At 49.2% G+C, this 23,744-nt stretch overlaps 1 protein-coding gene across 2 annotated transcripts; it reads right to left on the bottom strand.

The window, feature by feature from the left end:
- Nucleotides 1-451: 451 nt before the first annotated feature.
- On the bottom strand, nucleotides 452-18,126 carry Cndp2 (carnosine dipeptidase 2). Of its 2 annotated transcripts, XM_047526635.1 has the most exons (12): nucleotides 18,054-18,126; nucleotides 15,010-15,128; nucleotides 14,106-14,249; nucleotides 11,103-11,265; nucleotides 8,507-8,595; nucleotides 6,673-6,873; nucleotides 5,486-5,570; nucleotides 4,525-4,685; nucleotides 3,447-3,611; nucleotides 2,242-2,383; nucleotides 1,869-2,016; nucleotides 452-1,129 (listed from the first exon to the last, which is right to left on the bottom strand). In XM_047526635.1, exons 2-12 carry the CDS (start codon nucleotides 15,067-15,069, stop codon nucleotides 1,060-1,062), a joined length of 1,428 nt encoding a protein of 475 aa, XP_047382591.1. In that variant the 5' UTR covers nucleotides 15,070-15,128; nucleotides 18,054-18,126; the 3' UTR covers nucleotides 452-1,059. The 2 variants fall into 2 exon arrangements, with proteins under 2 accessions (XP_047382591.1, XP_047382592.1); XM_047526636.1 differs by lacking the exons at nucleotides 6,673-6,873; nucleotides 8,507-8,595; nucleotides 11,103-11,265; ... (1 more) ...; nucleotides 15,010-15,128; nucleotides 18,054-18,126 and adding an exon at nucleotides 6,105-6,656.
- Nucleotides 18,127-23,744: the final 5,618 nt, after the last annotated feature.

Genomic DNA, 23,744 nt, shown 5'->3' with positions numbered 1-23,744 from the left:
GTGTTACTTTCTGCCACCGTGAGGCACTCCTCTTGGGTTTCTGTTGCCCCAGCCCTGGGAGCAACCAATTCTCCAAGGTTCCTGGCTCCTTTCCTCAGAGTTTACCCTGGTCTTTGATATCAGATGCAACTGATTCTTTCTTGTTAAAACCAGGATGACTCTGACTTAGCAGCAGGAAGCAGCAGGCAGGGCCAGGCCCTTTCTTTGGCAGCACAGGGAGTGACCAGTGACCATCACTCCTGTGGGCTGGGAGGACAGAGTGCTCACCTACGAAGACCTGGGTCTTGTTTTCTGAGTCTGGACCATGATCTGACAGTCAAACACCACCACAAAAGCACATGCGTGCCCCACCAGCACATCCCACCAGCACACACCCCACAAGTACTCAGATGGCACCCGATAAGCACATGCGTGCTCCGCGCGTAAGCCAGGCACAGTGACCTTCAGAGGCTCTGTTTTCACTTTTATTGAGCAGAGTGGACGGAGAGGCACAGTCCTTTCACTAGCACGGTTAGGCTGGGCTCTGAGGGACTGTGACAGAGGCAGGAGGCAGATGGTCCAAGTCTCAAGAAGGACAGAATCACACAATGTGAGGGGTCCCAGAGAGGGCCATCACGGTGCAGGGAGCCTCAGGACCTTCCCATTTCTCTTCTGGATACCCCCATGTGCACTGCCTGGATGAAGGGGAGGCAGGAGGCAGAGAACCACAAGCTCTTTCCATCCTAATTCGATGGCAGCTAGTGCCTACTGTGGGACGCGTGCTTTTGGACCTTGGCTGCTTTCTAGAGGTTGAGTCACAGTGGCCACCTCTGAGAACCTACCCGGGGTCACTCAGCTGTCCCTGATAAGCCCCAGGACTAAGCATTTCCAGCTGCCAGCACAGCTAACTCCACCCATCTGACAGCTGGATACACCTGTGTCCGTTCTTAGCGCTCTACGAGTAAACTGTAAGAGGAAAAGGGAGGAGAACTTCACCTCCCTGGGCAAGACAGAAGAGGAAGAGGGCAGAGGGTAGGATTCCTTCTGGTCAGACTGGCCCTCCACAGAAAGCCAGGCCTGTCAGTCCTTCAGCTGAGACACCTCATACAGGTAGGAGGCCAGCATCTTGGTTCCTTCTATGTAGTTATGCCTGGGGGAGGAACAAGTCATCATGTCAGCCGGTGTCCCGGAGCACAGCACAGCACCTGGGCCTGCTGAGATTCCTCCTCAGGCACGGGAGCGCCCTCCACCCAACCACCGCTTGGAGTACTGCTCCTCTCTGCTACTCAGCCACCATCCTCCCACCCCACTGCCAAGAACCAATACTGATCCTTGCCTAAGCATGGAGGAGGCCGCAGCCGGGGCTCTGGTGTATGGACAGGCCTGCAGTTCATATCCAGTAGCCAGTCTGCCTCCCCTGCCCTCCTGCAGGGCTGTGCTCTGCAGTCCTGCCTATGCCCCTGACTGCTTGGGGTGAGTTCCTGCTACCAGCCCTCAGCAGCTCCAGCACAGGAGACTGTCCTGCTCACGGCCCCTGCCTGCCTGGGTCTCTCCTTCCTGCCAGTCGCCAGAGGCTCCCTGTCATCCTGCCTAAGTCAGAGGGTGTACAAGTATCTCAAGCGGTGGGCGGTCCTTCAGAAACACAGTAGAGAGCGCTTCAGGAGTGGTAGATGAAGAAAAGCAACTTGTTTTCACACACCGCCATCACCAGGGCCTCGTCCCTGCCTCCCATCAAACGCAGATACAAATGCAGGATGGTCACAGAATCCTAGCTGACTGCCCGCCTTTCTTGGCAGCAGCACCCAAGTGGGGAGGAGGGCAGAGAAGGGCCGGCAGGAAGCCACGCGGGGAATCCACCCAGCGTCAGGCCTCGGGCCCTGGGGGCTCACCTGTTGAGTTTTTCATTCTGGGAGTGGGCACCATCATCTGCGGACCCCACTGGCAAGAGCATGACATTCTTGCCTGTGGCCTCTTGAAATGTCAAGGTCACAGGAATGCTGCCACCCTCCCTGGTCAAGTCTGGTTCAACACCAAACACTGGAAGAAAGGGAAGAAGAGAAACAGTGAACCTGGAGGCTCGAGCTAGAGACCCACCATGGAGGCAGTTCTCAACAACAGGGACGGACTGGGGACAGCAGCCCAGCCTCAGCAGCTTTCCTGAGAGCACCACAGACACAACAGTCACATCCAACAGATGAGACAGGGACCTCAGATATGCTGAGACAGACGTCCCCTGGCAAATGTCCCCAAGGAGCATCCCACCTGTTTTCAGGGCTCTTCTCCCCGCCATGTAATGAGGGTGGTTGAAGTCAGACACCCAGGGCTTCCCACCGTGGCACATATACACCTTGAACTTGTTGGGGCTGTGAAGCTCAGCAAACTTCTTAGTCAAGTAGCTTGTAACCTAAACCAGAGGAGACATGCTCTTTAAAGGCCTGGGATGTGATGGAGTGTTAGTGATTACATGGGCTGCAACAGTCGTCTACAAGTCTGCCAAGACGGCGCTACGACATTCTGAGGTGAGTCTACAGTGAGTCCCACTTTCTGCTGTTGAATACTGATCTACATAACCATGAGAGCAGGGAAGAAGACTTGATCTAGAAACAAAATTCAGTTACCTGAAGGTAAAGGCAATGTTTAAATTTCATGCAATTCACCGTTTACACTGGAGTTCCAAATGATAATACATTAAGTTGAAAATGTTTTCTGACTTGCTTTATGTTGCGAACAGGTTGTCTCTCCAATCCCTGCCAACACTCTAAACCTCTATAACTGTACTTGGAGGTAAGGCCTTTGTACAAGTTATTAAGGTCAGATGAGTTATATGGCTGGGGCCTGGTTAGACAGGGTTAGTGCCCTCATAAGATGACAGAGACAGCCTGGCTCACTATTCACTATGCGCACACACAGCAAGAAGGTACTACCTGCAAGCCAGGAGTGGCCCCTTGCTAGACACCAGCAAAAGGAGACTTTTCTGTCTCCAAAAATGGGAATAATACACTTCTGCCATTTAAGCCATCCAGTCTATGAGCTATTGACATGGCAGCTCTCGCAGACTAACATACTTTATAAAACTGATCACAAGCTAAATTTCATTGGGGTAGAAAATGGACCTATGAGATACCCTGTGAGCCAGGCTGACCCAGTTACCAGAATCCTTCCCTCCACTTGTCATCACCTTGAGAGGCAGCTCCCAGCACCCTCAGCTGATGTGAAGTCTTGGAATAAGATCAGAGGTCAGATCTGGCCACCCTACCAGTGATGGAGGTCACTTTCTTGTGATGCCTGTTCATATGTCCTTTACTGAGGGTAAGTTTTTGCACTGCTTATTCTGTGATTACTGAATGGGCAAAAACCAAGAGGTGTGGGGATGCACAGGGTTGAGGTTTTTGCCCCAGTGAAATCTTTTGTTCCCTATATCTTGGCACAGCAGCTCTCTCCCACCCGTACTCCGCACTCCCACAGACCTGCTTGCTGACCACTTCAGGAGTCATGTCTGGCACAAGCCTTATGGAGAACTTGCCGACCACTTTCCTAGGAATCACAGTCTTGGCTCCCGACCCGGAGAAGGCGCCTTCGATGCCATGGAGGGAGAGGGAAGGGTAACGCCAGCGGTGCATCAGGATGTCTTTCTGCAGAACCACGACAGATGTTTGCTCACTGAGGAGATGGATGCCACCAGCAGCCAGCTGTCCTGAGACAGGGCCCCGCTGGGGCCTGGCAGCCACAGACGGAGGCACGGACATGGCGCTCTGCCAGGCAGGCTGGTGCGAGGGGCTGCAGGGCTCAGGAACTACTGCTCCACACCCCAGGAGCTCGCTGGCCCCCAGCCTCAGCCGATGGGGATGCTGGGGGCAGCGTGCTTGAGTTTCAGTTCCCAAACAGCTGCCATGTCTGCTTCCCCACCCGTCCTTACTAGCCGAGCAATGCTCCTGCAGGACTTTGATGAGGCGCAGGCTCTTTCAGACCTGTCCACCTGACCTGACCCTTGGGCAAGCCCACAGGGGTGGCCCTGCTCTGTCCCATGTGTGTCCTTCTGGAGTTCTGCACTCACTTTTCTCTGGGGAAGATGAAACTCAAGGGCTAAGGCTATTCTGTCTGCTCCCATCTCCACCCTAGAGAGTTGGCCCTACTGCTGAGTTCAATTAATATTAGCTTCATGGAAGCTGCTGAAGTGATATCCACACCTCATAAACCAAGAAGGAAACGGACCAAGGCAAAGTCACGACACAAGTCACCCCCACAGTTACGTAAACTGTGTGGAGCCTCCGCCTCTGCACTTGGCTCTGCAGGGTGCCGTAACTGACCTCTGGGCCAGTGGTGAAGAGATCACCCCACAAACCCAGAGAAAGCGGAGGCACCTGCAGCAGGAGAGGGCAGTGTTCCTTCCCCCGCACGCTCCCTCCAGATCTTTCAGTCAGTGGATTCTGACATGAAAAAGCACTACACAGGCCCAGCCTGACGTGCCCTGCTCTCTAGCTTTGCACCTGACACTGTGTGCATGTGCCCCCTCCAGGAGAGGCCGCTGGAGCGCGGAGCTGGCACCTTGCAGCCATGCAGGAGGCTCTTGGCCCCCACGTCCTTGGCAAACTCCTCCAGGTCAAAGTCGATGTGGTCGTAGAGCCTGTGTTCCTCGTCGGTCACGGGGGCCACAGCCTCGTTAATGCCAGGGATGAGGATGTTGCCCCTGTTGTCGATCAGAGAGCCTGGGGGAAGCAAGGGGTTCAAATGCTCAGGTGAGGCAAGACGGCAGCAGCAGCAGCTCTCAGCAGTGCCAACGCCAGAAAGTCAGGCACAGCAGAGACCCGTCGCTCAGCCTCCTGGGCCCAAGATGGAGGTAGGCCAGGAGCAGCAGGGACAGCCCTGGGGGTGACGTTCCTGAACACCTTGCCTCTCCAGGCATTTATTCTAGAAAGTCAGTCAGATAATGACATGATAATGACAGCCAACAAGGTGAGCAGGACCATTATTCCTGTTTTTAGACAGAGACTGAGGAGCAGAGAAGGTAACCTGTCCTCAGTCACACCACGATACTAATCAGGCAGCCAGCTGGCTCCAGGCAGGCTCACTCTAAAGCTGCCACACCACACTACCCAACTTTTCATGTTTAAGGTACATCCCACAAGAAGCAAGCTGCTCTGGAGCCAAGGAGAAGGGACTGGGAGTGGGACAAGCAGACTCCAACCCTGGAAAGGACGTCCTCTCACCCGAGGCAGGCTTTGTCCTTGTAGGTAGGAGAGTAACAGAATCACGTGGGAGACGAGGGCTCTGCCTAGCCTTGAGCAAGGAGGACAATGGAAGCCCAAGGGTAGCCAGCTATGGCAAACAGACCAAAGCCAATACCCCCCTGGAGACATGAGGTCTGGTATCAGAGGAGGGACGGCATCTTGTGCTCCTAGGGGCAGGGTGGATGGGAACTTGGATGTTCCAATGGAGTACAGCAGCAGCCAGCCCACCCTCCCCAGCTCAGCACGCACTGATGGAGCGAGAATCAATTCACACTCACCCATCAGTGCAATGAGATCCGTCATGGCCTCGTGCACCGAGCCACCGTACACCCCAGAATGGAGGTCTTTGTCACTGCATTCCACCTGGATGGAAACAAAAGTCCACTTTATCTGGCTTCTTAGTGGGAGCTTATTTTTATCATGTAACAACACACAGAACAAAGAACATTCATAAGACTTCACAATTTTCCAAATCAAAATGTGTTCCCTTGAGGAGCAAAGCAAGGTGTTCTTCCAATTAGTAAACTCAGACAACAAATGATAACCCTGGATATGCTAATCACAGGCACTAGGTAACTACAGGTAAAATGGAATGCCCACCACAGGTGACCAGGCATGCCTGCCACGGGTAAACTGGGCATGCTGGTCACAGCTATGCCGGGAACGCTGGCCACAGTTAAAAGCATGCCACAGGGCAACCTCTCTAGCACGCAAAACCTCTTCCAGGGGAAGGACAGGCCCTATCATTTCACAAGGACCAGTTCCTGAGTGGGTAATACCCAATGCGAATGAAGACCCAAGTGGACCTGGAGCCTGAGGACCGGGATTCAGATCCACCCGCCACTGACCAGTCTTGTAGCTAGGTAAGGCTAGGCCCCTGCGGAAAGGGGAACTCACTCCCAGCTCCAGGTCACCGGTGACGTGTGGAAGGGCATGATGCCGGGGTGAGTGCTCCGTGAAGCCAGCCATGATTTCTGCCCTGTTCAGGTGACGTGGCGGGTGGGGCAGGGGCCACCCTGATTGGCAGGCGGTGAGGGGCAGAGCCTGGCTGGCCTCCCCACACTCCCTCGGGTGTGGGGAGGGTCTCGTTCCCTCACAGTAACCCAGTGCAGGCCGAGGGCTTCCGTGCTCACGCCTCAGCAAGGGCTCTCCACTCCCAGGAGGTGCTCTCCAACGCTCTGTACAGCCCGGCCCTCTCGGGGCGAGCGCTGGATCTTCCCTCTTGCTCCAGGGCACATCATAAACAGCACTGCCCTGGCTGGATACTGCTGTGAAATGACTTCCGGGCATGGAGTCTCATCAAATGCCTGGGCTCCGACAATGGCTCGTGGAGCCTGGGAAGTGGGCACCACCAAGCTCTGTGCTGCTCCTTCAAGAGTGACTGCCTCTTGACACATGCCTGCTTTAGGGCAGGAAGACAAGGGGACTCGGGGCGAGTAAGAAGCCTGCAGAACTTGGTACATACCTCCATGAAAAAGTAGCAAATGCCCCTAAGGCCGTACGTGAGGCAGGGCTTCTTCTTCCCCAGCCAGTAATTGTCAGAAATGCAGACGTAATCCACATCTTTAAAGAACTTGTCTTTCTGGGCAAAAATCAGCTCATCCAGGCCTTCAGAGCCAGACTCCTCCATGCCTTCGAGGCAGAACCGCACATTGACAGGGATGTCCTGTGACAGGAGGCAGGAGGGGTTGGCTTCCCTGCTTTTTGCCCTCAGAAGCTCAGACAGGAAACCACACCTGCTCAGCACTGTGCATTTCAAATACAACCTCCTCAGACAGCCACAGGCAGACAGTGGTCTGCAGGGCCCCAGGGGAAGGAAGGAAGGCCCTCCCCATGCCTGGGTGAGCCCTAACGGGACCTCTGTGGATGCCCAGTGAGAGCAAATGAGGAGTGTCCGGGACAGCCAGAGCTGCTCCCTCTGTGACAGAGGGACAAAGAAATCTGCACAAGAGCATCGGAGTCCTCAGTGTTGCACAGAGAGCCTCCGCCAACACAAGGACCTCAAGTGTGCACTCTCCTCCGCTGTGAGCCCTGCACCACCAGCCACAGCAGACATCTTCCAGGTGCTCCCCCAGCTCCCCAGGGCGAGGCAGGTGGTCCCCTCCCCAGACAAGGAAAGGAAGCAGCACATGAGCAACAGGGAAACCCTAGTGACCAACAGGGCACAGAACAGCAGGCCCAAGTGCAGACTTGAGCCTACCGAGTCCTGGTTCGAACCCGCCCAGCAGCTGCACTGTACACCACATGTGCTTTGCCCTCCACCCAGCGCGGTTCACCCGTGCTCCTCCTCCTGCTTGCCTCCTCCTCTGCACTCAAGTGAGATCCTCCCAGGTGCCTGGGTATATGGAACGGGTAGTGAGTCACTAGGAGGCTCTCCACTGTACGCAGCCGCCCCTCACTTTAGACCTCCTCAGACCCCGGGGCAACTCCACGGCAAGCCGGAGGCTCCCCGCGGCACTGGAGGGGTGAGGCTTCCTGTTCCCATGCCCAGTGCGAAGGGCTGCCTGTGCCAGGCAGGTGTTCTGTGTCAGTTCCCTCCTATGCCAAACGACTGCCTGGACCCGAGGGCCTCAGACCCTTTCCACAGCTGAGTCCACAACTTTGACAAAAATGCTTGTCTTATTCTTATTTTATCATGATACAAGATAAGAGCCAGATGCAAAAACTACCCGTACAACATGATCAAAACTAGACTAAAGATCATTAGTGAGTTTAGTAAGTAACAAAATATTAAATGAATATTTTGAGGTTTGGGACTTTGGCAATTTTTTTTCTCTATTTTACCAATTTAGAAGAAGGAGCACATGTTTCACAGTTGATGAAATACCTTTTTAAAATAACTTATTTTTAGGAGCATATAAACCACAGAGAGAGAGAAAGGACTCTGTCCAACATCACAAAGCTTATTACACTCTGGCAAGTATCATGGGTATAATCAATGACTGAAAATTCACATTTTGGACTAGGGGTAGAGTTCAACAGCACAGCCCTTACCCAGCAAGAACTAGGCCCCAGGTTTGATCCCTAACCTCACAAAGAAAAAAAAAATTCACATTCCATGTGCTGGCTGAATCCTGCTGACCTTGCTAACTAGTCAACAGTATGACCTTTGAGCACCTGTAAAACAATTAAACTTCCAGTGTTTCTAAAGTTGAAAACAGCTATAATCTTAAATCTGAATCACCTGTGATGATTAAGGTTGGGGACACTCGCTTTCTCTTGCCCAGTGATCTCACGGTACTGCTCAGGGGGAACCTGGTGAATCTGCGGAATGTGACGGGGCGGGGCTGTAGGCATACCTGACCAGTCTTCTGATAAGCTTCTAGGGCATTCATCCAGCCAGCCACCGGCCCCTTATCATCAGTGGAACCTCTCCCAAACAACTTGCCTAGAACAGCAATCCGTAAATCAGTTACAACCACGATGGACTGGAAAGGAGCTCATCACTAGTGCGCATCTGACAAGTATTGACACTGGCGCGTGCACACACACACACACCCACACACACACACACACCCACACACACACCCACCCACCCACACACACCTGTCTGGGGCAACACTTTCTCTTCAGACCACAAGCCCCAGGAGCCAGCCGACACTGCTGCTCCATATCTCAGAATGCACCATAATCCAAGAGGCAAGTCACGCAGTGCCTCGACTTTGCCCCTCCCCTTCCAAGGCAACTTGGGGACCTAGAGCTACTGCTGGGTCAGCATGATTCCAGGAAACCCTGCCAAAGGTGGCTGGTGGACTACAGGTAGGAAGCCTGGTCACCCCGAGGAACCACATGTGTCTTCATCATATGAGCTTCTCAACCTCAGCCTCACCCCAGTCTGGACACCTACTTTGATAAAAAGCAGACCTCGCATTTTTATGATTTACTTCTCTGTTTCTTTCTTCACACACTTCCAGTCTGTGTCCGTGGTCCTATAGTTCTCTCTGTACTTGCTTCCACGACCACTGACAAAAGGGTCTGGACAGGGAGGCTGACCACCACTAACAGCAACTCAGGGCAAGAGGGGTGGGGTAGTTCAGTGGTGGGGCCCTTGCCTACCAAGAGCAAGGCCCTGGGTTTGAGCCCCAGTACCATAAAACAAAACAAAACACACACCAAAACTCAAACCCTCCTCCTCCCTCTGCCAGGTGACCCAGGGTTGGCTGGAAACCAGGCAGAGGAAGGTGTGACTCTACACGGTCCCAGAACCCCAGGCTCATGTGTTCAGGCTCCGTCAGACTCGAATTGTTCTGTCCATCCTGGCCAGTCTTCCTATGTCCTCCCCCTTAGACTGTTTTACAGGTCTGCAGTTTCAGAATGACCTACCCCAAAGCAGCATGGGGCTTAAAGTCATTGTTACCTTGGGAAGTTCCTTTTATTAACAAAACCCAACTTTTCACAAAAACATAAATATAAGCTCTCCTTTAAAAAAAGCTTATTCTTGTGACACACATCAAATAACTCCAGTGGTCAGGGCTGCTCTGGATCGGAGGTGAACAATAAACACTACTGCTCCCCACACCAAGGGTGCCTCTGACGAGAGGTGCACATGGTTGGATGTTTGCAATGAAGATTCTTCCTGGGATGAAGAGCTACTCTAGTCTGGGTGGGGCAGGTGTGGGTGTCCACCTTTCTGGTTCTCAGATGGTGGCCTCACAGAGGACTTGGCAGTAGTGACCACTGTACAAGCAGGTGCTCATGGTGGCTTGAGCGCTCTGTCTACGGTGCTGGGTTCCAGGGCCTGCACGTGGCTCCCTGTGGCTGGGCTCAGGTGGGAGGAGGAGCAGGGAAGGGGAGGCAGGTAGGCAGGTGATGGGAGGGACTTTGCAGGCAGCTATCTCTACTGCTAGGTGTCAGTAACGAGGAGCATGTGGGGGTCACTGGGGAGAAAGAATGGAAGAGGTGTAAGCCGGCACTGGGGAGGCCCTCAGTGAGGATGCAGCAGTGGCCCAGGGAGGGCCGCGGGGGGGTGGGCAGGGCGGGGACGGAACCACCCCTGTTCTGGTGTACATGGTGGGAGGATGGTGTGGTTCACTGGGATATGACCTAGTGGCTGGGGAGCAAAGACGAGGAAGCCTGTCCCAGGGCGAGCCAGGTGCACGCGGTGAGGGAGACACCTGTTGACACTAGGGAGGAGCCCAAGCGCATACAGCAGACTCAGCACATCAGCAATTACACCGTGGTGGGGTGGACACCGGGTTAAGTGTCAGGGAAGACATTGCTTTACGTGAAACAATTTTTCAGTTTTGCACTGTCACGGTCCACACTGAGCCAGGAAAGGCCTGAAGACAGACTGCATCCAGTTAGACAAGAGGGTCTGACTCTGCCCTGAGGCCCAGGTGCAAACCTAGGACTGCATTCTGTGGCGAGGTGAGTCAAAGTACAGAAGGGAAAGCAGAGAACCTTCATACCACGAGCACTGGAAGAAGAGGCTGGGCGCAGGGCCTCCCCACGTCTAACACACTTGTTATGTGCACAAGCTGCAGGGGACCAAGGACGCTGCTGCCTTCTAGCTTCCCAGAACAGAGCAACTAAAATGCACCCAGAGGCAGCTCAGTAGGACGAGGCCCGAGGTTACAGCTCTGGAGGCCAGCACAGCCTCAGCTCAGAACCTGTATTCTGGAAAGAGCAGCAGTACCAAGGGAAGCCCAGAAGCCCCACACCACAGAAAACTCATTTCCAGAGGCAAGGGCGGCTCTCTGGACTTCCAGTGACTGAGGCACACGTGTGAAACTCCATGACCCAATCTCCAGCTGGTATGAAAAACACTCTGTACTGCAGAGAAAAACACAAGGGACTATCAACAACTTTCCAAAACTCAAATATAGAAATTCTCCTCCCAGTGCTAAAGCACTGCTCCTCTGGGGAGCCGGGGAGCTCTGGAAGCACGTCTCTTACCGTCCCGCTCGGTCAAGGTGAAGGGCTCGCTGTCCCACCCATCCTCCATGGATGCGGGCTGCACGTCCAAATGCCCATAAATACACACTGTTTTCTTCTGGGGGTCACAGCCCAGTTTGCCGAGCAGAATGGGAGGAAGTGGTATCTCTGAGCCATCAGGGAGCTGAGTCGAAGGAAGCAATCAAGGGCAGTCCTGTTAATAAGCTCAGAACTTACAGCAAACTAAAATAAAACTGGCCTTTCAATCTGTTCTTATAATCAACCTGTGCTGCACAGTTTAAGACCATAATGTTCAAGTCATTAATTAGCAAGAATTTCCTTCCCGGTAATCCAGAGAATATAAGCGAAGCACATTTACCAATTAGTCTGTTAAAATTTTAAAGGCTAGTTTAAAAAAAAAACTTTACAAAATAAAGTATCATGTAGGTTGAATGTTGGAAGTAACTTTCATTATTATCTGAAACGATGGTTAAAAATAACTATAATCTTGAATCGAAATACACATTTTTGAAATTCTGTATGCAGACTACTATTATGCACAGAATGGGCAACAGATCAAGATGCAAAGCCGTACAGGTCACATTAAACCCTACCTAATGAGGTAGTGATGACTAGTAGTCCTCTGAGCTTTGTCCCTAAGCCCTAATCAGTCATCCACCCTCCTGTAAGAATGGGGGAACAGGGACATTAGTCACAAAATCTCAGGCTGGAGAAGAAACGTGGGGGCAGGAGGCAAGCCAGTGAGTTCTCCTGCCCTTCACATGACATCCAGGGTTCCATCTGCACTGTACATGGTGGCCCAGTTAGGCTGCTCCTCTACCAGCTCCTATATTCTAACGGAAGGCCCTGTTATGGCTGCAAGGTGCCTGAGGCGGCAGGAGGTGAGTGCATGCACTCTTTGCAGCACAGGAGGAAGGGACTGTTCTGCCAGAACATCGCACGCACGCATTAGTCTAGCTGTTAGACAACACCACTAACGGGGACTGGGCTTGTGGCTCAGTGGTAGAACGCTTGCCTAGCATGTGTAGGCACTGGGTTCGATTCTCAGCACCACATATAAATAAATGAATATAAAGGTCCATCAACATCTAAAAAAATTTAAAAAAGAAAGAAAACACCATTAACAGAAATATCTATTAATAAACATAACATACAGACTGAATTGATAATGAAGCCAAACTAACAATTTACAGTGAAGAGGTAAAATGAGCAGCAACTGAAAACGACAATCAAATCAGGACAATGCAGGTGTCCACCTCCTAAACTCCAGGGCTCCTGAGCTTTGTGTGCACAAGCCATCAGGCAGGTGGCTAGTGTCTTGTAAGGACACAAGACTTGTTTACCCAGGAAACTTTACTGATAAATACCCAAGTAATTCTCATGACCCAACAGCTACCAGCATGCAGAGTGAGGACTCAATGTCCTTTGCTAACTTGAACTGCACCAGGGGTGAGTTTTTGTATCAGTGGGGACAAATAACTCTTTCTTAAACTCCCTGCCCTGGGCACATAGGACATACAGCCTCTGTGGTTGTAGCTTAGCTGGCCTGAGCAGGAAAATGATTTTTAAATGACAGCAAATTTTCTCTAAATACTATTCTTCAGCCTGAAGTACTGAAATGCTTGAGCATTTTCTAAGACGCTGGTGAGGCCCTTAGGCAAACTGGTTCTGAAATCCTCTAGGACTGAAATTCCCAGTGTCCACTTCCCTCTGTGAGCTGAAGATACTCCAGCTTCTGCACTGGCTTCAAGCTGTGCCACTCCCTGCACACCTGCCTCAAGCCCTCGCCCCTCTAAACACAGAACCCTGCTACCGTGCACATTCACACAGGGGAAGACCAGTGAGCTGTCGCCTCCTGCACAAGTCTCTGCAAAACTTGCCTATGGTAATGAAAACTTTCAACTCCTCATTGGAAACAGGTACAATATGATTTGAAATGTACAACAGTCATTTTAGTCTTTTATAGAAGTCCCTTTCTTAAGAACTACTGTGTGAAGTCAGTGACAGATGGAATAAATTCATCTATTGTAGTGAAACAACTCTTAAAAATTATTTACCCCACCCAGATTTTTTTATATCTTGGGAAGTAAGGAAGGAGCAAGTCACAACTACTCTCATAATAAAACAATATCAGGAAACTTGGTTTATTCTTAAAAGAATGGGGGGAAATCATTGGAAAGGGATAATATATTTTAAACCAATTACTGAATTTGTTGTTAGAAGAAAACCTCAAGTGGACCCTGAGTCAGGAAGCCTTAATTTTAATCTGGGTTTTGCCATAAATTAGTGAAATACAGCCCACCACAGGATGAAGGGAGCACACTGATGGCCACACCCAAAATTCCAGGACTGTGACCGTGACTTCACACTGAGGTCATCAGGCAAAAGAAAAGAGGTAAACTAGGACTTTCATGCTGTGATAAAGGGTCTTCCGAACTTTGAAAATACAGGACAAGAAAATGCAATTCGTGCAGGCCTCAAATCATCCAAAACCAAAAATAGTGGACTAAAGTGCCACAGAGTGAGACTGCTCACTTAAACCGCACAGAAAACAAACCATTCTCATCCGTCGGAATACTGCATTAAAATGCGACCGACCCAGGGCTCCCTCTCTCTCATGTAGAAGTGCTCAAGACTTGGTGCTGTGTGAGTGGGTCTTCACTATTTTTAAAGTGACAGGAATGAACTTCCTCTTTTGAAAGCATAATGATATCTGGGAGGAGAAGTTCAGCTGTGCTCTACGAACGACCATCACGTGAACTTATCCTAGAGTAACTCAGCAGTTCTCCTTTCTGGAGAAAATGCTCTGACTAAGCCTCTGCCCCAGAGAGACTGAGGCCCTCAATCCTTCTCAGATGCAGGCTCTGCACCAGGGCCTGCCTTCTTGTTTTACAGATGGTGGAGCATCTGAAGCAAAAGGTCCTCCAAGAACTTGCAGAGTCCTGCCAGTCCCCAGGCAGAATGCAGCGTTGGTTCTGCAAGGACAGCCAGGCCAGATCATACCTTCTGTTTCCCAATATTCACCAGCTCCACGGAGCCCCCCAGCTGCTGGATATCTGCGGCGGCAACCTCCATCATCCTTCTGATCTCCCCTCTCTTCTCGGGCCAGGCAGATACACTCTGGATGGACACCCAGTTTGCAAGTTTCTGTTGTGGACAGCAAATGGAAAGGGATTCTGAAATGCTGCTCCTTGAGGGGAGAAAAGCACTTGCAGGTGGGGGTTTCTGGCCCACAAAACTGACTTGCTGCTGCACTCTGACCAGGCTGATGGATGTATAGGACAGATCTCTCAGGGTACTTTTTGTTCAGCTTTGAAAACTGTACTGACCCTGTACCAAGAACTAAAGTGGCACAGCAAATTGTCAGGATGTGTACTTTTAATCATTTAAGATGATGTGAACATAAATGTAGAGTCCCCTGAATTAATTCATACTGAATCTAGCAGAACTACAACTGAAAGACAAGAAAAATATCTGATGCTATCAGATATCTAATGCTTGTTTCTCATGCTGACACTAGTCGAGTTTTCTAAAGTGTAATTTTTAGGAGAATTCTAAAGATTTTGTCTGAAATGTGTCCATCAAGAATAACTTTAAAGCATAATTCTTCAACTTAATATCAAGAAACATTAATATATTACTGAGTAACTTATACCATGTTAAATATGAATCTGTAACACATGAAATCATAAATGGAGATTAAACAAAATCTCAAATTAGTTATTTCTAGAAACATATTAACACCTTTGTCAAATGTCAAAAGTATAACTTATACTGTAATAAGAAGGCTAGGTGACATTTTTAATACTTGCTTTAAATTGTGTAACACATATTGGCTCTTGATAGTTTCTCAGATTCCAGGATTAAAGTTAATTTCATTGTTTACTAGGGTGATATATTCCCTTACCTTAATATAGCGATCCTGGTTTTCATCAATATACTTGAACAGGGTAGTTAGAGTCGACATCTTTGGAGCGAACTGCAGACCTTGAAACTCTTTGGAAGGGAGAGCAATCTGCCAGCCACCTGCAAACAGGGACTGAAGTGAGTGGCTGGAAGCACATGTGAGCTCTCAGATCAGCACGGCAGGGCCCTCTGCCCTTCCTGGGCAGCAGTCCAACACTCTCATTGCAACAGGTTCTCCAGGAAGTCACTGGCTTCAGGATCATGATGCCTGGGAACTAGCTAGAGGTTCAGATTCATCTTCCCTTTTCTCAGAAGGAAAATCAACACAAAATCTTATGTCCAGTGCAGTGGCAAGTAACTGAAAGGCCTGAGTTGCAGACAATCTGATGAAGAGTAAAAGTAGGCACTTCCCAGCGACACTAACTTACCAGCATTAAGAAAAAAAAAAAAAAAAAAGTTCACATTCTTAAAGCATACAGAGAACCATCCACTTTCTATTAGCACTTCAATATCTCAGCAAAAAGGTCACATCTTGTCTAAACAGTCACAAACCCAGAACACAGCTAAGAGAGCCTCAGGCACACAGCTGAGGGTGAATTCACTTTAGGAATGCGGATGGTCTTATCTCAGAAGCTGCCACAGGGCCTTGTACTATACTCAACCTCCACGAGGACCCAAGATGAAGAAACGTCCCCTTGTCCAGCAGGGCAAGTGCAGGTAATGACACCGCACTGTACAGGAGAAAGCTAGGAGCAGGTTTCTTAACCTTTCACCTTTAAGAAATGTTTGAGTGTTTGAGGAGATGGGCACGTTTACCCTGATTTGACCATTGTACAATGCATACATCACTGAAATGCCTCTTGTACCCCATGATTATGTACAATGTTATGTTGTTATGTATCAGTTAAAAACATAAATTTAGATTCAAAAAATAAAAACCAAACTTCCATTCCTGGCAGTCCCCTGGAGACATTTTCTAACGTTCAGCTTTCACACCTGAGACCCTGACTCCTGCTCTACCTTACAGATGCAAGGCAAGTAAATCATGGGACTGCTTTTAAAAATCAGAATGAGTACGAAATAAAAATGGTTCTGGCATTAAGACTTTCAAAGGAGGGTCTGTTTCCTTTCTTCAGAGACTCAAGACTTAAGCAGAAGTAGGAAGGAAATCAGCTGACTGAACAAATTCATTCTGAGTGACCCAAAGTGACGAGATCCTACCACAACTCTATGGCTCTGAAGCGGGTGCCGGGCAGATGCCTGCACACTGACTCACTGTTGATGAACAGCATATTTTCTTGGTATAGGGCTCTAGAGCCGCTTCTAAATAGAGGACTGACTTGATCCATTGTGACGTGAAGTGTGGCAGCTGTACAGCAGACTGAGGAAGTTTCTCCAGCTGCACAGTGTGTAGCAGACGTGATTTCTGTGCGGGTGGGAGATCAAACCACCAAGTACGAAGTGTCCTTTTCCCCTTCCTCCTCTTCAAACACCAGCAAGAAAGCATGAAATAGTTCTGTACCTCTGGGCCAACTCATAATGCCCAGCTCAAGCATTCATGAGAAAGTATCTAGAGTAGGACAGTCTACGAAAGCTGTTGAGGCATTCTTATGAGTGTTAATAAGTCAAATTTTAGCCATCTGTAACCAGAAATACACACAAGAAATCACCTGTTTACATGAGATGAAATGCTATTCAACAGGACCATATACTGGGTGCTTTTCCTTTGTGTTTCTGGTCATTAAATATCACAAATTCCAAACTCACTGTGGTATGATCTCATTAATATTGCTTTTTGTAGCCAATTAACTAATAACTTTCTAAAGTCAAAGATATAATTATCTAAGTTGCACCTCTTCACCAAGGATAAACAGATAGATTGTTCAGTTATCCTGCAAACCATCAGGACAGGACTGTGTTCAAAGCACCACCATATTAACCAAAGCAGGTTAGGCAGGTTCCACTTTCTCCTTCCTACTCAGTACTACCGGACTCGTTTCCCCTCCACTAACACCAAAGCCACTAAATGGAACGACTTTTATGTGCCCTGATGAAACTCATTTGTTAAGGTTAAAGCAGTATGTTGGAATGAGCAAAAGCAATGTATTATCCCTCCAAATACCACAGCCTTGCTTCCCTCTAGAATTCTGAAGTTCATTGGGAGCAACATTTAAATAAAGACTGGTTAGAGGGGAAGGAGAAATGATATGAACTAGGCAGTGATACACACAATTCTTTTAATTCTGAGCATCTCAATCTTTGTCCCTGAGAGCTCAAGGTGTATTAATATAGTTAAATACTACCCCCATTAAACCAGGGGGTGGAAATCTTCTATTTGCCTATTCTAGAATTTCATCCTAAACATATCACCAAAGTACTTTTTGCCACTCCTCCCTGCCAACATTTGGGACAACACGGGCTATCAGGAACAGGTACGGGGACAGGTTCTCCGCCCGGAATCTGAACCAGGCTGCCTCTCCAGAAGCCAATTGGACCGGCAGTCCCCTCTGTAGGGCCAGGGGGATTCAAGGGCATTAGTGCTGGGGACCAGCCATAGACTTCATTTTACAGAGGGAATAGGTGACGGAATAAGCGGTCCACACCAGGAAGTTGGCAAGGGAATGTCTCCCCGCCGCAGGGGCCCCTCCCGCCTCAAGCGTTGGAGCGAGCAGGGCCAGAGCGTGACTGCAGAAAGGCGGAGCGCACGACAGGCCTCCCAAGGGGCAGCCTGAGCACTGGCCAGCCCCCTGCTCCCTGCCCCGCCACCTGCACCAGGTAGCCACGCAGGCCAGAGCCCGGGCGCGGCCGAACGGGCCCCCTGACACTCCGGGACGCGCTGCCGGCCCCTCCGAGCCGCGGCCCCTCTAGGGCCTCCGCCGCCGACCGCGCTCGGGACAGCCCGGGCTCCACTGGCTGCGGCCTGGGGCTCGACGCTCCCACACCAAGAACTGCGACTCCTGCGGCTGCCCGAGTCCTCTCTCCAGGTCGCCCGCGGCCCGAATCGCCCACCCAAGAACGAAAGCCCAGCTAGGGAGGCCCGCTCACCCGAGGCGCCGGTTCCGCACCACGTGTCCCAGTCCACGCCCCGGCGCGTCCCGCGCCCCACCTCGCCCACCAATCCCCGGCCTCGAGGACTGTCTTGCCCCGCCCCTCCCCGCCGCCCCACCCACCAATCCCCGGCCTCGAGGACTGTCTTGCCCCGCCCCTCCCCGCCGCCCCGCTCACCAATCCCCGGCCTCGTCCAGGACGCCTTGCCCCGCCCCTCCTCGGCAAGCGGGCGGTGAGGGCGGTGCGTACTCTGCTGAGACAGGAATCTGGTGAAGGCAGGTGGCCCAGGAGCGCCTCCGCGGGCGGTAGCCTACAGCTAGGCTTCTCCGGGACGGTGGGGGCTTGGTGCTTCGAAGGTGGGGTCAGAGAAGTAGCGTAAATATTGAGTGCAGCTTTGAAGTTCGAGACTGAGAAACCTACACTAACATTTTCATAAGAATATTCTCAAAAGACTTGAAGAGCTTGTACCCCTTTCACAATTTGGGGGCCAGTACCGGAATGGGTGTTTACAACATTAATCATCGTCTGACAAACAGTAGTGAAAATGTTTCACCTATGAATGTGAATAAATGTTAAGAAAATATAAATTTGATTCTTAACGTAAAACACTTTTATCTGGAAACATGTTAATTGTCACGTGATAGGACGTTCTAGGCCCTGCCCCTTGAAAAGATGCAAAATATGCTTTGGACCTTGATTAAGAAGATATTCTCCAATGAAATAAAGTTAAATTGGACTTGTACCTTTGTTTGGAACTTAAGAAGCTTTTAATGAGTTGGCAAATGCACAGCACTTACAACAATGCCTGGCACTGAATGACAGCTTAGAAAGTGTTGCCTGTGCATCCTCACTCAGGACAGACTATGATCAGGAAGAATAACACAGGTCAGATCTGCTACCTGTGTGTTTCCAGGCCTGTCAGTTCTAGGGGAAAGCCCCTGTGGGACTTAAGAGCTGGAAATTGAGGCCCTTTAAACTCTGAGCCCTCCTTAGATAGTCTGTGCCTCAGTGGCAGTCAGAAGGCCACTGTCAGCAAATGATTTTGTATCTGAGTATAGTGTGCAGCTCTGAATTTCCAGCAGGTGGCCCAGGACACCCTGTTTCATCTCTGGTAAAGGGTGCATTGCAGGTTACTGCATAGCAATAAATCTGACCTTAGTGGCAGCCACTAGAAAAATATGTTTCCAATTTTCTCTGCTGGATTTGGGAACAGGGACATCTGAGAGAAAATCAGGAAAGAGAGATGGAGATGGGATGTTTCAGTTAGCTTTTGTGTTGCCGTGACCAAAAAGAACTACTTGGAGGAAAAGTGTTTGGGGGCTCAGTGTTTCAGAGGTCTCAGTCCATAGAAGGCTGATTTCATTGGTCTGGGTCCAAGATGAGGCGGTACATCATTGAGGAAGGTCCTGGTGGAGGATGGAAGGATCAGGAAGCAGAGAGGGAGGGGGAAAGGGACACAGAGAAAATAATCCTTTAGAGAAATCACCCCCATTGACCCACCTCTTCCATCCATGCCCCATCTGCCTGCAGTTACCATCTAGTCAAATTAGAATGAACTGATTAGGTTACAACTCTCACAATCCAATCATTTCACCTCTGAACGTTCCTGCAGAAACACAGGAGCTTTGGGGGAACACCTAACATCCAAACCATAACGTGGGTGGCCAGGGGTTGGGTGGTTTGGAAAGAGGAATAATGTGAATCTATTTTGAGAATTAAGGAAATGTATGCATTATAGAACTTTAGAACTTTAGAACTATAGATTATTAATCTATCCAAGCAACATTAGCTCAGACTTCCAATTGCCTCAATTTTCAGTTCCCAGCAGGAGACAGAGTTTAATCTCTAGAATCTGGTTGATTTCTGATAAACCCAGTTTAGTTAAACATGCCAACAATGGGAGCAATCACCTCTCTGGAAAATGAAGAATTTTCTTGGGAATAGAAACCTCTTTGGAGAGAGTTATTATTCTCCAGAAACCTTAATGTAGAGAAGTAGTTGGTGACTATTTCAGAGAATAATTGCCTAATAGGGTGGAATAAAGAAGGAAGAAGGAGATGAGGAGGGAGAGCTGTAAATGGGCTCCACACTGCCCTAACCTCAGAGGTTGGTAAGTTCTAGTCCTCCCATAGCTGGTCTTGAGGAATCTCTGACTCTGTGTTCACTCCCATGGAGTCAACTCACCCAGTGCTTTGGTTCCAAATGTTCCCATTTCCTCTTACCTGCAGGACCTGACTGGTATATTCCACAGGCCATTTGAAAATCAGCACAGGTGTACCTTGGAGATTCTGTGGGTTGGGTTCACCACAATGAAGTGAATATCATAGTAATGCAAATCACATAAACTCTTTTGGTTTCCCAGTGCATACAAATTATGCTTACACTATCTGTAAAAAGAGTGCAATAGCATTAAGTTTAAAAATGTACATACTTCAATTTCAAAATAGTTTATTACTAAAATATGTTAATAATCAGGTGTTCTTAGTGGGGTACAACTGTAATCCCAGCTGCTTGGGAGGCTGAGGCAGGAGGATCAGAGGGTTGAAGCCAGCCTGGGCAACTTAGAGAGACTCTGCCTCAAAAAATAAATAAATAAATAAATAAATAAGGGCTGGGGATATAACTCATTGGTAGAGTACCCATGGGTCAATCCCATAACACACCCCTGAAGAATGAGAAAGAGAAGGAGGAGGAGAAGGAGGAGGAGGAGGAAGAGAAGAAGGAGAAGGAGAAGCTACTGATCATCTGAGTTGTTGGAAAGATGGTGCCCATAGACTTAATGGTAACAGGGCTGCCATGAACCTTCAATTTGTTAAAAACAAAACAAAAAACTGTATCTGCAAAGCACTGTGGAGTGAGCGAGGCACAGTGTGTGCATGTACATCAGAACCAAACACGATTTTCCTCACCTCCTCTCACCCCTGCTGTGGGCAGAATCCTAAAATTCCTGTTTCTCTTTGAGCATGGGTGAGCCTAACCTAACTGGGCGAGTTCTAGGAAAGAGGTCCAGGTTGAGATGAGAGCAGACTTGCCGCTGCCTCAATGTTCTGCCAGTTGTGAGGTGCCAGTGCCACCATGTGGAGAGGTCACATGGCAGGGAATGTTAGGGATCCCAAGGGACTGAGGGCCTGTCCTGTGAATTCTGTCAACAACTGAAGGAGCCTGGAAGCAGTCTTCCACAGCCAAGCCCCAGCTGAGGACACAGCCTGGCTCACACCTTCGCCGTAGGCTTGGTATCCCTAGCAAAGGTGCCTGACCCACAGAGACTGGGAGACAAGAAGTAGGTGTTATTTTAAGCTACTAGTCATGTGTTTTAGTCGGCTTTTTCACTCACGACTGTGACTAAAGGACCCAACCAGAACAGTTGTAGAGGAGGAAAAGTTTATTTGGGGGCTCACAGTTCCAGAGGTCTCAGTCCATAGACAGCAGGCTCCTTTCCTCAGTTCTCGAGGTAAGGCAGGACATCATGGTGGAAGAGTGTGGGGCAGAGAAGCAGCTGACATGATGATCATGAAGCAGAGTGTCCACCCGCCAGATGCAAAATATATATACCAAAGCCACGCCCCTAATGCCCAGCTCCTCCAGCCACACCCCACCACCTTCAGTTACCACTCATCAGGGGATTAATTCACTGGTTGGGTTAAAACTCTTCCAACCCAATCAATTCTCCTCTGAAACTTCTTGCGTTGTCTCACATGTGAGCTTTTGGGGGACAGCTCACATGCAAACCATCACAGCATGTGAGTTGTCACAGGGCAGTGTTAATACCACACCCACACTGACTGCAGCTGAGCTTCCGCTTCCTGTGAAAAAGGCCTACGGAGTTCCTTCTGACATGGTCTCCGTGTGGTCCCTCCTCACAGCAGTCTTGTTCAGTTTTGGGTTCCATCTTTGTCTGTCTTGACCTCTAGGGTCCTCAAGGGTAGCCTAGCCAGTGGCCCCAGGTAAGATAAGATCTCCCCACAGGAAGGGACTCTCAGGCCTCCCATCCAGCCAGGCCCTCTTCCATCCTCACCTTCTGGAACACCCTGTTCACCCTGCCAGCAGAGCTTGGCAATCCTTGAGGAGTAGGAAATGAGCCTTGGTGAATTTCGTTTATTCTATAGGTTTGTATTTTCACATACAAATGAGATTTTAAACTTAATGTCATACACTATTGCATCATCAACTAACTTAATTTACTTTATATTTCAAATATCTCTCTTAAGCAAAATACCACTCACATGACCAAATGTGTTAAAATTCCAACAGCAAACATATCTCACCTTGAAGCAGAATTTTTTGAAATTTAGGAATTTAAATATTTGAAATCTCTGCCCTAGAACCTCCAATATGGTTATTAGGCCAAGATGCCTTGTAATGCAAGGTGTTACGTCATTCATAGGATCAGGAAAATAGACAGTCACCTCCTGTAAGTCTTCATCCGTGCACATGCATTTGAAGCCCACACGTATATTTATTTGTTTGCTTTGGCATGTCTTTGGGTGGATGATTCATTTCTGAGTTGTGATTCATAAGCTGGTTAACTTGGAGAGTTGAGACTCTTCTCTTGTGTAGCAATTGTAATGTGCAGGCAGCCAAAACCTTAAGGGCATAATTAACCACCATGACTGTAGGTATTATAATTCAGAGAAGTTTTCCTCTGTGTGAAGACCGGGGACCATCACTATATGCTGTAAGGAGGCACTGAAAAGAAAGGGAAGAAAGAGAACTCTGATTTCATTATTAATGTGGAGGAACATTTCTTCTTTGAAAACGTATGACGTGCCATCTTAATATGTTATTAATGTGCTTAATATATCTTAATATGCTGCTTCTTACTGGTTAGGTTTTCAGGGGAAAATATTATATTATTTTATTCACTTTAAAAGTACAGAAGCTTCTTGGAAGGTTGTGGTCCTTGGAAGGTTGTGTGTGTGTGTGTGTGTGTGTGTGTGTGTGTGTTATTTTCCGACTTTTTTTTTAGCAAGCTGATAAAAGTAGCTACCAAGCAATAAATGTTAGTCCTTGCTGTATCCTCAGAACCAACTTCCATAGTAAATTCTGTGACCTCATGCTATGGACTCAATGTCTGTGTCTCCTTCCTCCTTCACCAAATTCACTTTGAACCCCTAAGCCCCAATCTGAAGATTTTTAGCGGTGGGGTCTTGGGGAGATCATTAGGCTTAGGTAATGTCATGAGCGTGGAGCCCTTAGGAGGGATGGGATTGTGACTTTATAAGAAGAGAAGGAGACCCTCTCTCTTCTCTTTACCTACCCCCATCATGAGAGGGCACAGCAGCAAGACAGCCCTCTTCAACCAGGAAACAGGCCAGCCGTCACCAGACACCAGTTCTGCTGGCACCTTAATTTTGAACTTCCTGCCTCCAGAACTGTAAGCAATGAATGTCTGTTGTTTAAGCGCCGTGTGTGTGTTATTTTGTTATAGCAGCCTGGCTGACTAAGACACCTCTGTTGATAGTTTCACTTTCTTGACTGAGTACATCATTCTCATATTAAGCCTTAAATGTCAAATGATGAATAGAAGTTGTCCCTGTCAATCTATGATCAAGCAATCAGGGAATGTCCTCTAAACACCAAGTGAGACTTTGAAGACTATAAAGTTGGGGTCTGGTGTCTTCCCAGGAGTATGCAGATTATTCTAGTGAACGCCAAGGGGAGGAGGGTAAATACCCTAGACACGCCGGC

The sequence above is a fragment of the Sciurus carolinensis genome, chromosome 15 (assembly GCF_902686445.1).
Source record: "Sciurus carolinensis chromosome 15, mSciCar1.2, whole genome shotgun sequence".
Taxonomy (NCBI): Eukaryota; Metazoa; Chordata; class Mammalia; order Rodentia; family Sciuridae; genus Sciurus; species Sciurus carolinensis.
The sequence above is the reverse complement of the archived record's forward strand: the minus strand, read 5'-3'. Positions and strand labels throughout refer to the sequence as shown.

Excerpts from the sequence above, each read along its gene's own strand:
- Cndp2 (XM_047526635.1), bottom strand. The coding sequence starts at position 15,069 with ATGTCGACTCTAACTACCCTGTTCAAGTATATTGATGAAAACCAGGAT. Across the intron at positions 2,017-2,241 it reads GAGAAGAGCCCTGAAAACAG|TGTTTGGTGTTGAACCAGAC; the intron begins GTGGGATGCTCC and ends CCTTTCTTCCAG. Across the intron at positions 1,130-1,868 it reads CAGAATGAAAAACTCAACAG|GCATAACTACATAGAAGGAA; the intron begins GTGAGCCCCCAG and ends TTCCTCCCCCAG.